The following is a 12,643-nucleotide window of genomic DNA, read 5'->3' as shown; positions in this document are numbered from 1 at the left end:
AGGCCCTTCACCAGCTTCGTTGCCCTTCAGGACCCTGCGCTTGGCCTTGTTGTACCTCATGAATGGACCCACAAATCCTTTGGTGCCGGGAGGGTCTCTGCAGGTTTCAGGGACGGAGGTCTGTGACAGCCGGGGATGTGTTTGGAGCTGCTCGGGCTCTATTGCTGCCAGGAGCCATCTCGTGGGCAGAGCTGTCATCCCTGTCCTGTCCCTGGCAGCCTGCCTGACTCTGTGTGTGTGACAGCCCAGCGAGCCTCTGCCTGCTGCCAGAAGGGGCTTTTTGGCTCCTGCTTTGTCCTTGAGCTGGGGCTCGTGTAGCCCCACAGGTCTGGGGAGTTAAGCCAGAGCCACAGAAAAAAAGCAGGAGTTTTCTTCTGGCTTGGCTGCCTGTCCTGGCTTGCCGTGGGGTCAGATGGGCTCAGCGCTCTGCTTTGACAGCCAACTGTTAAATTAGCGTGGCTGAATCATGAAATGTTCCCATCTTCTGCAGCGTTAACTCGTGTCTCCGGTGTGAGCTCCTGCTCCCTTGGACCCTCAAGGTTGCCCCGTCCCTGCGGGGGGGAGGGGACCTACCTCTTCCCACTCCTCTGGGCTGCAGCCCACCGAGCTGGTGTCACCCTGGGGGGGCTGCGGCAGTGTCTCCTACTGCTCCCCAGAGCATCTCCAGCTGGTGAGACCTTTCTCTGGGCTCCAGCAGCTCTTGGCTGACATCTCTGTCTTCCTGTGCTGTGCTCCACTGAGCCTCGCACCCGCCATAACACCACAGACCTGCTGCTGCCTTCGCTGGAGCAGCTGGGGATGCTACTCCACCTTCCCTGGGCAACCTCCAGCTCCTGTGCTCAAGTCATAGAATCATCAAACAGTTTGGGTTGGAAGGGACCTTTAAAAGTCATCAGGTCCAACCGCCCTGCCATGGGCAGGGACATCTTCCACTAGATCAGGTTGCTCAGAGCCCCGTCCAACCTGACCTTGAATGTTCCCAGGGATGGGGCATCTACCACCTCTCTGGGCATCTACCACCTCTCTGGGCAACCTGTGCCAGTGTCTTACCACCCTCAGTGTAATAAATTTCTTCCTTATATCTGATCTAAATCTACCCTCTTTCAGTTTAAAACTGTTGCCCTTTGTGCTGCCACTACAGGCCCTGGTGAAGTTTTTCTCTGTCTTTCTAATAAGCCTCCTTTATATACTGAAAGGCCGCAATAAGGTCTTCCTGTCGCTACAGGCCCTACTAAAAAGTCATCTGCTTGTGGATGGCTTGCGGCGTTTTCTTCACCGCCAGCTCAGACCCTCCTTTGCTACCCTGGAGCTGGGGTCGGGGTTGAGCTCTTCCTGCCTGTCCCGGCCAGACTCGTGCTCTGGCTTCCCTTTAAACTCGGCCAGGCGGGATCCTGCACTGTGTTGCTCTGCCTGGCTCGATGGCCCTGCTGCCGAGCGCTCCCCCCGCCTCCAGCTGCCTTTAAGTGCAGTGCAAACACCAGCTAATGGTGCCTGGCTCTGCTCCAGCTTATGCAACGCCGTCAAGGGCTGCTCTTGAATAAACTGTTTATGGAGTTTCAGCCCAGCTTGCTAGACCTCCTGGAGGTATAGCAGAAAGGCAGGACCTGCTAAGCCTGCTTTGCTCTTGCTTCCAGCCAGAGCGCTCGACCGGGCTCCTGTCTCCCGCAGAGTGGCTGACATCTGCCCGCTGGAGAGCGTGCCGTGTCTGTCCTGCCCCAGTGGCTCCTCTCGAGCTGTGTCCCAGCCTGTCACCCAGACAAGGACAGAGCTGTGTCCCAGCCTGTCACGCAGACAAGGACAGCGTTATTGTGCCCTATATCCCCTGGAGGCAAGTCCCTGCCCTGGGAGAGGGGAGTGCTGGCTGCCAGGACTGCTCCCAGCTGGGCACAGCTCAGGTGCTGGGAATTAAACCAATAAACAGGCTCTCTTTAAGTGTCAGCTGGGGCTGGTGAATTAATAGCTTTCTGCTAATGTGTTTTCTCTGCTTCCTCCAGGGACTTGCTTCCTGCTTTGGGATATGTGCAATAAATCACCTGGAGGAAACTCTGGCCAAGCTGGAAGATTTTGTTAGGTCTGATGTCTTCAAGAAATCAGTGGGACTGTTCAGTATCTTCAAGGTAAGAGCCAAGGGCCCCTGCTGTGACACAGCCGGCAGCAGAAGGCTCATCCAGCCTTCTTCAGATACGGCGTGTGCTGGAGCGGTCCTCGGGAAGGGAGTTAATTTCCTGCCTCGGTGCATTTGGCTGGGGGCTGGGATACCCTCCACCTCTCCAGAGAGCTGCTCTTGGCATCAGAGGCTGCTCGGCATTAGCTCCTCGCTCTCAGCCCTACGCTCCTGCAGACTCCTCAAATTTTCTGACCCAGGAGGCTGTTTTAATTCCCAGCCCCTAAGACTGGATGTTTGAGGGACGGGATTAGTGCTGCGCGGACATGGAAGAGACCCTGGCCCACGACAGAAAGGTGCCCAGAGCTCGGGAGCTGGCCGAGGAAGCCCTCGTGCAGCCCTTGTCCCTGCCCTGCCCCTCGGGCCGTGGTGCGAGGGGGTCGGCCATGAGCTGCTCACTGGGATGGTGCAGGTGAAATCTTTCAGCAGTGCTGGTTAATGGGCAGTGGATGCTGATTTCTAGCATGGTAGTTAACCAGCAGTTAACCAGCAGTTAACCTGGTTAACCTGGCCAGGCTAGGGCTCACGTACTTCCCTACAGGGCTCTAACAGGTTACACTTGATGGCAAACTGGGGCTCGTGCCTCGGATAGAGGCGTGCTGTTAGTGCAGCTCACACTCGGACGCCTGATGCTCTGTCAGGCTCTGGAGGTGGCTGCCACCACCGAAAGGATGGGAAGCGAAGGCCTGAAACCTGCACAGAGGGGTTTCAGGTTCTTCTGGGGGCTCCTTCAGCTGGTCAGGCAGACCCTGCAGAAACCACCTCCCCGTGAGACCTGGGAAGAGCCGGCCTTGCCTTCCCCACCATTCCCCCCATTAACTTTCTCATCTGCTGTAACAGGACCGTAGTGACAATGAAGTGGAGAAAATTAAGAGCACTCTCATCCTCTGCTATGGATACGTAGCTGTGTATGCACCCAAGGAGCTGGTGCTGTCCAGGATCGAAGCAGACATCCTGAAGAACATCTTCCAGTACTTTAACACCAAGGTAAGCCGCTGGGATGCCCCGTCCGCCCCGGGGAGGGAGAGCGTGCCCAGGTGAGCTGGAGCAGCCAATGCTCTACCTGAAGGAGGCTGCTGGGACCTGCGGGCAGCCCCTGGGAGAAGGTCATTCACTGCGGAGTCTGCTCGTGCATTGCTAATGTGTTTTGTTTTTTCACTTGTTCAGGTTCTGGGAATAAAGGTAGAAACCAAGGTACAGTGTGAGGCATTAAATCTGAACTACTCTCTGCTCTTTCTTGCTGTTTCTGTCTGCCTCTTGCTCTGGGTTCCCCTTGAGAGCAGCCCCGTGCTGCACTCACAGCAGCACTCCTCTGCCCGTGGGGACCGGGAGAGCTGCGGGAGCTGCTGCTCCTCGCCCTGAGCTCCCCAGCCCAGACCTCTGTGCTGGAACCGTTGCCTGAAAGTGCCAAAACTCACAGCAGAGGGGAAGAGAAAAATGCCTTTCTGGCAGGATAGGAGCCGTAGGTGAAAGTGTGGCTCGGGTGGGCACCACTGTGGTGAAATGCTGAGCTGACCAAAGGCTGCGTTGGCCTCCCACGGGTGCCTGCGGCCGAGCTTGCTGCCTGCGGGCAGACCTGAGCCTGTCGCCTTCCACCCGTTCTGCTGAGGCTGTGCCTTTCCTGCGAGCTCTGCGTGGCTGGAGCTCTCAGAGCCGTCCCCAGGAGGGAGCGAGCCAGTTTGGGTTTTGCACTCGTGGCAAGACAAGCTGTGCCTGCCCTGGGAGGCGAGGGCTGGGGTTCCCTCCCTGGAGCCGCTCCGGGGCTCAGGGCTCTGGTGCGGTGCGGTGCTCGCCTCCCCTGCCCGCAGAGAGGGTGGTCAGGCAGCCCCTCCGCCTCCCCGCACACGTGCTCGGCTGGGAAGCTTGGGGACTCCAGAGACCGAGCTGCAACCCACAGCTCGGCTAAAATCCACTAAACTAATTTTCCTCCTTCCCCTTGGAACGGTCATTCAATGGGCAGATATTAAAATCCAGATTACTGTCCTGGGGGCAACGAGGAGCTGTATTTTTATATTTCTCTTTTTAAAGGCTGAACAAGAAAAATGGCATTTGTCAAGTTGAACTGTCAGGCCAAGGACTCCTTCTCTGGGCTCCACTAATGCGTTTTCCTTCTGGGCTCCTGCTGGCACTAACAGCTTCCGCAGAGCATCTCCGGCCCCCGAGCTGGGGACCTTCTCGCTCAAACCCTCTCCTGGCTCCCTGTCCTCCTGAGGGGCTCACCTGAGGGCTGGGACGAGCGGAGTGCTTTTAATTGGGGTGCCTCCTCTCGACCGCGTGTCGACTGTCCTAGGCCCCAAGCTGTGTAGGAGGAAGAGCTCCTGCCAGCTTCTGGAGTTGCCTTGAGCATCTGCACGCTCAGGGTGCTGCCTCGGTGGAGAGGAGGGAGACCTGGAGGACTGTCCTCTTCCCCCGTGCTGCCAGGGCAGAGATTCCTGGTGTCCAGCTAGTCTGTGGACTAGCTTCTGCTCCCTGGTCACCAGAGAGACTGTAACATGGATAAAGAGCAGAGACCTGAGCCCACACGCTACTAACAGTACAGGCCAAGCTGTTGTGCTCAGCCTGAGCACCAGTTTTCTTGGAGGGACACCAGTGCTGGGTGGGATGACAAGTTACGGTTGTGTGGTAAGCCTGGTTTTCACTTCTCACCCTGGATTCTGCTCTCAGGACCTGACCCTGAAGCTGTGCCTCATCCGGAGCATCTGCATGATCAGCCAAGCCATCTACAATGGTGTGAAGTGTGGGGACTTCATCTTCTCCCGCAAAGCTGAGCTTGTGGCCCAGATGGTGGTAAGAGCAAGCCCTGGAGGGTGGCTTGGCTTGGGGCTGGCCTAGAGGACACGGGGAGAGGTTCCCAACCCACGTTGCTGAGGGTTAAGCGTAGGCGTAGCGGCTCCATTTGGAGCCTTGAGGGAAGGGTGGGTATGAGTTTGCCCTGCTGAGCCCTGTCCCCGCATGTCTGCCGGGCTCTGCTGGGGCAGGGTGCTGACCCCATGGAGCTGCAGACCTGCAGTGTGGGCTCTGCTGGGGCAGGGTGCTGACCCCATGGAGCTGTGGACCTGCAGTGTGGGCTCTGCCTGCCCTTCAAGAGAGGGCAGGTCCCAGCAGGCGCTGAGCGGTGGGAGCACGGCTTGCTGTGAGCAAAAGCAGACTTGCAGTGAGCGATGGTGCTGCATCTCCGTAGCCACGTTGCCCAAGGTGTGGGGTTGTTGTGCAGCGTTTGGGGTGTGGCTCCTGGCTTGCTATCTTGGGGAGGCTGGGCTTCGAGGCAGCAGTCACCCTGAAGTTTGTCCCGTGCCCAGAGTGGGGTGGATGTGACTGTAACCATCACCTTGTTCTGCTTTCCAGGAGTTCATAAAAGCAGAACCGCTGGAGGCGATGCGGACGCCAGTTCGCCAGCGGGCGATGATCACCTGCACTTACCTGGTGTATCCTTCCTCTGCGCCCATCCCTGTGGGAATGCCGCTTGCAGCGCTGGCCGGAGCTGCTGCTCCTGCAGAGCCTGACCCCGCTCCCTGGTTTGCCGTGTGGGTCTGACGGCAGAGCCGAGGCGCTCTCCCTCGGTGGCACGTTAATAAAGCTGCGCTGGACACAGTGAAACCGGGCAGTCTGGTTGGCACGGCTGCCAGCTAGCCTTCCCCAGCGCTCTCGGGCTCAGCTCTCGTTGGACTCTGCAGTAAATCTTCTTTGTACAAACCAGAGCCAAGGGCACTGCACTCTCAGTCACGCAAAGATGACTTCTGAGCTCCAGTTAAAAATACTCAGCACGTCACAGCTCCTGACACAGATGCTGGGAACACTGCCTGCTTCCGATTAAAGCTGGGGCCACTTAGTATGGAGTCAAGTCAGCAGGAGTGCATATTAAAATCCTTGTTCCCTGCTTACCCAGGTGAAAGGTGCTCCCGTAGTGCTCGATGCATCCGTGTTGCTTCCTTAACCTGGGATCAGCATCCTGGAGCCCCACCTCAGCGACCCCGACAGGACGGAGCTGATTGATACCTGCCTCGCTAGTGTGCTTGCCCTGCCGCCGCTGGAACTGGTGAAGGAGAGAGATGAGAACGGAGGCGATGCCTTACACAAGGAGGTGCGGTATCCAGCGCCGGCAGGCTGAGGCAGGCCGGGAGGTGCCTGTGCTGCTCCCACGCCTGCCTGCCTCGAGCTAGCGTTGGCAGCGCAAAGCCGATGCGGAGCTAACATGGGGTCGCTCACGCCCCGGCAGGGTGATACGGCTTTGTTCCGCGGCGCAGGAGCTGCGGTCACGGCTGCTCCGGGACGCTGGTTTCGGGGCAGCGCACAGATGCCTTTTCACAGTCCCGTGAGAAAATCGGGTCCTGTGGCCCCAGCACCGCCCTGGCAGCAGATCAGCCGTGGGAAAGGCCTGTTTTCAATTCAGCTGGGCACCTCCGGGGGGATCAAGCGGCACCGTTTCCTCTGCTCACTTATCTCTTGAAAAAGCCTGGCCCTTCTGTGCTCTGATAGCAAGTGAGAAAATATGAGCTTATCAGCGAGTCCAAATGCTGCTAATAAGAGCATGAACTCCCTCGAGGGAAAAAATCAAATGATCCTGGAAACCCTGCAGGGTAGAAGGGGCCTTTACATAACTAGCTTTTGAAAGGCTGCAGCTGCTTCTCAGTTGTGGTTGAGTGCTTAATGAATGAAAATAACATGCTGCTAATGAAGTTGTTGCAGCTGCTGGGTGGCTGCAGAGCAGCCCTGTGCTCCGCCGAATCGCCTGCCGCTGCTGTGGCTCCTTCGAGGCAGGATCCTGGGGCTCTGACTGTCCCCGGCTAGTCTTTGCAGGCATCTGACCTAAAAGTTTAAGTTAATAATCCTTTCCTTCTTCCCTTCCATCCTATGAAGCTTTGTAGTTTTTATTTTTTGGAGTTTATCCCAAAATAAGTCCTGAAAGGAAACTGTGAGCATCTTCAAAGGGCTCATTCAGACTGGGCTTGCTGGCACTTATCCCCAAGTGGGAGAAGGACCAAATTCCCTTCTGGAAAGTCTGCGCTGAAGCATCTGTGCTAGGACGCTGAGCCCTGGCTAGCTGCTGGCGCTCGGTGCAGATCACGGCCATGACTCCCACCATGTGCCCGGCACTTCCAGTGAAGGTGGATTTTGCAAACTGCGTTTCAGTCCCTGCTGCATTTTCCTACTAAGCTGGAGGTGGCTGCATCTTGGCACCCAACACCTGGGAGAGTCCTACAACCTGAGAATAGGTGCAGAGATCGATCTTTGCCTCCTTGTGTGCCTGGGCTGGCTCTCTGGGATGGGGGGCCGTGCTTGCACAGCCTGTGATCAGTCTTTCCTCCTTAGATGCTGTATGGTGACACCATCAGTGCCCTTAAAGACCTACTGAAGAGCCTCCTGCAGAGGAACTTGACCCCCCATGGGCTGCAGGACATGTTTGCGGTAGGTGCAGCCTGGCTTTGGTGGGTTCTTCAGGGAGAAGCAGGGAAACCGAGGTGCCTGCCTGCCGACCAGAGGTCACGAGGCAGAGACAGCTTTGGACCCAGAGTGGGAATTAGCGAGACTGGTCCTTGCTTCTCCATGTGACATGAGGTCCAGTGTGACCCTAGTCCCCCTCCCGCAGAGGCTGGGCACGCAGCATGGCTGCTCTGGTGTGGTGCTCATGCTGCCTGGTTGGGGCAAGCTCAAGGGGAGGAAGCGCGCGATTGCCCCTTTGGCATGCCTGCTGGTGCCCGAGAAGGGTGGCCAGCACCTGGCTGATGAGGAGGTCTTTGGTAGCCGGGGGGACGCACGAGCAGCCTCACCAGGAGGCGGAGACCCAGTGTTGTCCTGAAGATGAGCCAGGGAAGCTGGTGGGGTCGGGGCCGTAGTTCCCACAGCCCACGCGTGCACCACTGGTCACTGGGCTGAAGGACGCCTTGCCTGCACACGGCAAAGCAGCCGAGCTTCTGCTCTCCTTTCTGATGCTTTTCCCCTTGTAGCATTTAGGCCCCTGGATCAAGTCGAACAAGGAACACGAGCGGCAGCGAGCGGTGGAGGTCAGCGCCGCCTTGCTGGACTTCTACCTGAGCAAGCTGAACGTCAGCGTAAGTAAACCCAGTGCTCGAGCGTCTGTCTTCCTTCTGCTGTCAGCCTTGCTGCGGTTCCTGCGTACGTCCCTTCCTGCGGGGGTGCGACGGTGGGCTTCGCGGCCGGAGGGAAATGCTGTACCTGCTAAAAGTGTCCCCGTGCTCTCCTTGCTAGTGTCGCCTGTGTTTGTCATCCCTGCAGACTGTCATCCCCTTCTACAACCTCGGCGTCCTGATCGCGCTCTTCTCCCCGCGCTGCTCGGACTCACTGGCCAGCGTTCGCCAGCACGCCGTCGACTGCGTCTACTGCCTGCTCTACATCCAGCTGTGCTACGAAGGTGGGCGCATGGGCGGTGGAGGGTGGTTTCGCCGCTTGGGCGGTCGGTGCCAGCAGCAGGAGCCCTCTTCTTCGCAGCTGGGCGGAGGGGTGCACATCCCATCCCTCCACGTCCGTGATCCCAAAGGAGCGACCTGCAAATGCGGTTTGCTGCAGAAGCGGGGCTGGTGGAGGACACCACTGAAGCGTTTGGGTTTCAAAGGCTTTCTCCCACGTTTGAGTGCAGACGAGCAGGTTTCTGAGCCTGCCGTTGAGCCTGGCATTCTCCCTCTCTCCAGGAGAGGTCAGTGCTCCACTTCAGATGGAGGCACTGAGGAAAGCACAGCCCCTACGGTGCCAGGAGAGGACTCTGTCTGGGTGCTGCTCTCCAGAGCAGTGTGGCTCCTTGCGGGGAAGCTCTTCTGGCCCTTGGCAGCAGCTTCACTTTCTTGGCTCCTTCCTGAAAGCTGGGCCAGCTCACAAGTAAAACCCAGCTCTCTGCAGCATGTGGATGTAAAATATGAGGAATGCTGTTCACTGAATGCTCCTTCTGAATCCAGGTTTCGCCCGGGATCACAGAGATGAGATGGTGGAGGGGCTGAAAGCTCTGAAGAGAGGCCTGGAGGAGCCCGACTTCACCGTTCTCTTCCATACCTGCAACAACATTGCCATGGTAAGGTGGAAGGCAAATCCAGCACGGCCCTGGTCTTTGCAGGGTGGTGGAGCTGTGGAGCAGGAGCTGCAGAGGACTTGATGCCTCGTCTGTTCTGACCAGCCACACAGTGTGGAGGCTGCTGGGGAGCCCCAGTCTTGCACCAGGAAACAAGCCAGTGCAGTCTGCTCCTCCAGCTGGAGAATTCCCCTGCCTGGCCAGGGGATGCTCAGAGCATCTCACCCCCAGTGGTCCCCGCTTTGGGCATGAGAACCCCAATGAGGACATCTATGCAGACACTCTGGGGACGCAGAGGACGCAGGCAGGGACTCATGCCTGGCTCAGTGCATCCATTCACAGGTCTGACGGGCAGCCTGAACTCCAGCCATCAACGCTCCCAGTGCTGGGGTTGAAAACTTGCTTTGCTGTAGATAATGCAAATAGTTTCTGTCCATGTCATCTAAAAGTGAAGGTGGAGGTGGTCTAGCTCAGCTGTATGGGACCTGCATGGGGCCTCAGCATGCTCCGGGGTGGAGACTTTGGTACGCCGTGCTCCTCAGTGGAAGCTGCTGGCCGAAGGAAGCCCTTGAGGTCCTCCTGTTGCTGGCTGCGCTCTCCTGTGGAACATGGGGTGGTTGGCTCAGGAGCTGCAGCCGCTGGGTTCCTGGCTGCCTCCCGGTATGGCAGTGGTGTTGGTAAAGCTGTTCAGTGCAACTTTACACCCAAAAGGGTCCAAATGGGGCTCTCAAACCACCGTGATTTGAATGACGTGGACAGCATCTGGGATCTTGTGGTGAGGGATGGGATGGCGGGTGACCACTCTGCTCTTGAGAGTTGCATGGGACAACTCCTCCTTGATGGCCATTTTCTATGCTGAGAGCTCTGCAAGCATTGCTCCAGAAGGACTTGGATCTGTAAAGAAGTCGGTAGTATCTTTTTGTCCTGGAGAAGCTGCCATTCCTCAAATATTGTCACTCCAGTGGACATACCCCCCACTAACTAAACTGCTGAGCAGTTTATTCCACCATCAGGCCTGGAGAGCGTGATGAGACCTGGGGAAGCATCCTCCCAGCAGTTGGATGGTGGCCAGAGCAGAGTTAATGGCTTGGTTGTGCCGTCCCATCCCATCCCAAGAGAGCCCCAGGTTACCTGGCCATGCTGGCCAACAGCGTGGGGCGGGTGGCCTCTTGCCTCCTTCAGGGCTGTGGCCTGGCCCTTGCTCCCCTCCGTTACCACCCATTTGGGCTCCTGGCTGATGCTCCTGCAGGGCACTGAGCCGAGGGACGGCCGTCCTGCTGCCTGCAGCTGGGGAAGCTGCGCAGGGGGCCCTTCGTCCGGGCTCTGCCGGTATCGTCGAAGGCACCGCTCTCTTCAGAGAGTGACAAAAACTTGTTGCTTAACTCCGCTTGCCCTCTCCCTAGGTGATTGGGAAGCGCGTCCCTCCGGACCAGCTGATGAGCCTCTTGCTCGCCATGTTCGAGGGGCTGGCGGACCCCGATAAGAACTGTTCCCGAGCAGCCACCGTCATGATCAACTCCCTTCTCAAGGAGCGCGGAGGCGTCTTGCAGGAGAAGGTAAGCTGCTGCTGCTTGGCCTCGGCACTGCCTCCGCGTCCAAACGCAGCCTTGGAGAGGCAGCTCCAGACGGGTCTCCCTGCCTCCCTTTCTTCCCACGTGCGTAGCCTGATAACTTCCCGCTTGCAGGTCCAGCAGCTGGTTTGCTGGGCGTGATGGGCTTCTCTGGTACAGGCAGGGATGCTCCAGTACGGGGCAAGCCCTTGGCGGGAGAGTGATGCCCAGCACAGGGAGGGATCCAGCCCTGATGGAAGAAGGGAGGCGTTTAACCCCTGTCTGAAGGGACTCTGTATGAGCTGTTGCTGTTGCATTTCTGGCCAGGGGAACACTTGCCCCAAAGCTTTGGGGGGCTGTCGCTCCTGACCTTCCTCGTTTCCCGTGGGCACGTGTGCTCACGCTCTCCTCCTCCGTCCTCGCGGTCGGGGAAGGCTGCTGTGTGGTAGGAGGCGGTGGCTGCTGGCGGGGCCGGCTCCAGTCTGGCTCTCGCTTGGGTTGAGGAGTTCAGAGAAGCTCACTTTACCAGAAGGGCTCGGGCTCCCTGTGAAACCTTTGCAAGCTCTGGGGGAGCCCAGGGTTCCTGGCTGGGAAGCCAGTCTGAATGCTTGCAGGGCTTAGAGGTGCTGGACACAGAAGGCTTTTTTGTCTAATCCACTACCTTTAGGGCTAAGCTCCCCCTTTCTCTTGCAGTAATTGGAAACACCAGGTCTCTAGCTACTCCTTGGGCTTTCTTTTGCGCTAGAGCTTCTGCTAAAGTCCTGCTCGCTACCTATTAGCCTCTATTCTACATGGGATTGCTCCAGCTTACATGACTCACCTTTTGGTCAGATCCAGTCCAGCCCAGATCCTGAAATCTGAACTGATGCTAAGCCTCGGAGTCTGTGGGGCAGACCCGAGCGCAGCTGGGGACGGAGCACTCGGCTGCTCTACACTTAATCTCGGGAATTTGCTGCCAGGCCTGGTCTGCGCGTGAACTTCCTATTTGTCTTAACGTGGGTTTTATGGCTTGCAGTGAGTGCTGAGGTGTCTCCCTGTGTTCAGCTTGAGTTCCTCTCAGGAACTCGCTTGCTGAGCTCCTCTCGCTGCACCCGTGTCGAGGCTGGGGCTTAGCGTGAGTTCCTTGCCAGAAGGCTGTGGCTGGGGGGTCGAGTGTGTCCTTGCTGGGTCCTCTTTCCCCTGGGAATACCCTGCAGCCTCCTCCGTCTCCTGGGTGGCAGGGTGGGGAAGGATCGCTGACTTCCAGAGAGGTCTGTGGTTCTGCATGCAGGGAGACTTCCCTCAACTGGGAAGATAAACTGCTGTGCCTGATGGTCTGCCCACCCGTGTTGTCTCCTGAAGTCCCGTTACTGCCTGGGCTGCGATCGAGGGGAAGGGACACGCGTGTCCTGGCTGCAGGGACCGTCTGATGGTGACCCAAGCGCTGGACATGTCCTGGCCCTCAGCTGGATGCCGCCGTCTCCTCTTCCCTCAGGTGCCCGACATCATGAGCATCATCCACAGCAAGCTGGAGGAGGTGGACGAGGAGCACATCCGCAAGGCGGCCCAGCAGACGGTTTACATCCTGGCCTCCCAGCACAAGAGCGTGGTGGTGTCCAGCCTGCTGGGCAGCTCGCTGCCCTTTGACAGGTCCTGCCCTGCTCTGCCACGGTGGCCTGGCCTGCACGTGCTCTCGCGGTGCCGGGGCTTCGGAGCAGCTTTCGCCTGAGCTGCAGCTAATCTTTTGGCTCCTTACCCCAGACCCTGCTGGAATTTCCTTTGCGCGCTCAAGGATCCGCACGGCCGCTTGCTGCCGGAGCTGCCTTTCGGGGGGTTTGCTGGGCTTAGAGGCTCTGGCAGCTGGAACTCGCAAAGCTGGCCCCGGAGCACCGAGCGTGGCTGGGGGGCTCACTGCCGCTTTGCCGGGGCGGA

General features: G+C 58.2%; 1 protein-coding gene across 1 annotated transcript; it reads left to right on the top strand.

Annotated features, from left to right (window-relative positions):
- Positions 1 to 1,994: 1,994 nt before the first annotated feature.
- Positions 1,995 to 12,440, top strand: LOC104075024 (maestro heat-like repeat-containing protein family member 1; the record flags this gene model as incomplete). The annotated part of the gene is made up of 11 exons (XM_009575369.1): positions 1,995 to 2,117; positions 3,005 to 3,151; positions 4,829 to 4,951; positions 5,510 to 5,688; positions 6,110 to 6,245; positions 7,475 to 7,570; positions 8,110 to 8,214; positions 8,399 to 8,534; positions 9,073 to 9,185; positions 10,586 to 10,738; positions 12,207 to 12,440. Coding segments are annotated over 11 exons (1,545 nt in total), but the record flags the coding sequence as incomplete, so codon positions are not given.
- Between the last annotated feature and the right edge of the window lie 203 nt (positions 12,441 to 12,643).

Source organism: Fulmarus glacialis, unplaced genomic scaffold, assembly GCF_000690835.1.
Source record: "Fulmarus glacialis isolate BGI_N327 unplaced genomic scaffold, ASM69083v1 scaffold25250, whole genome shotgun sequence".
Classification (NCBI taxonomy): domain Eukaryota; kingdom Metazoa; phylum Chordata; class Aves; order Procellariiformes; family Procellariidae; genus Fulmarus; species Fulmarus glacialis.
The sequence above is the reverse complement of the archived record's forward strand: the minus strand, read 5'-3'. Positions and strand labels throughout refer to the sequence as shown.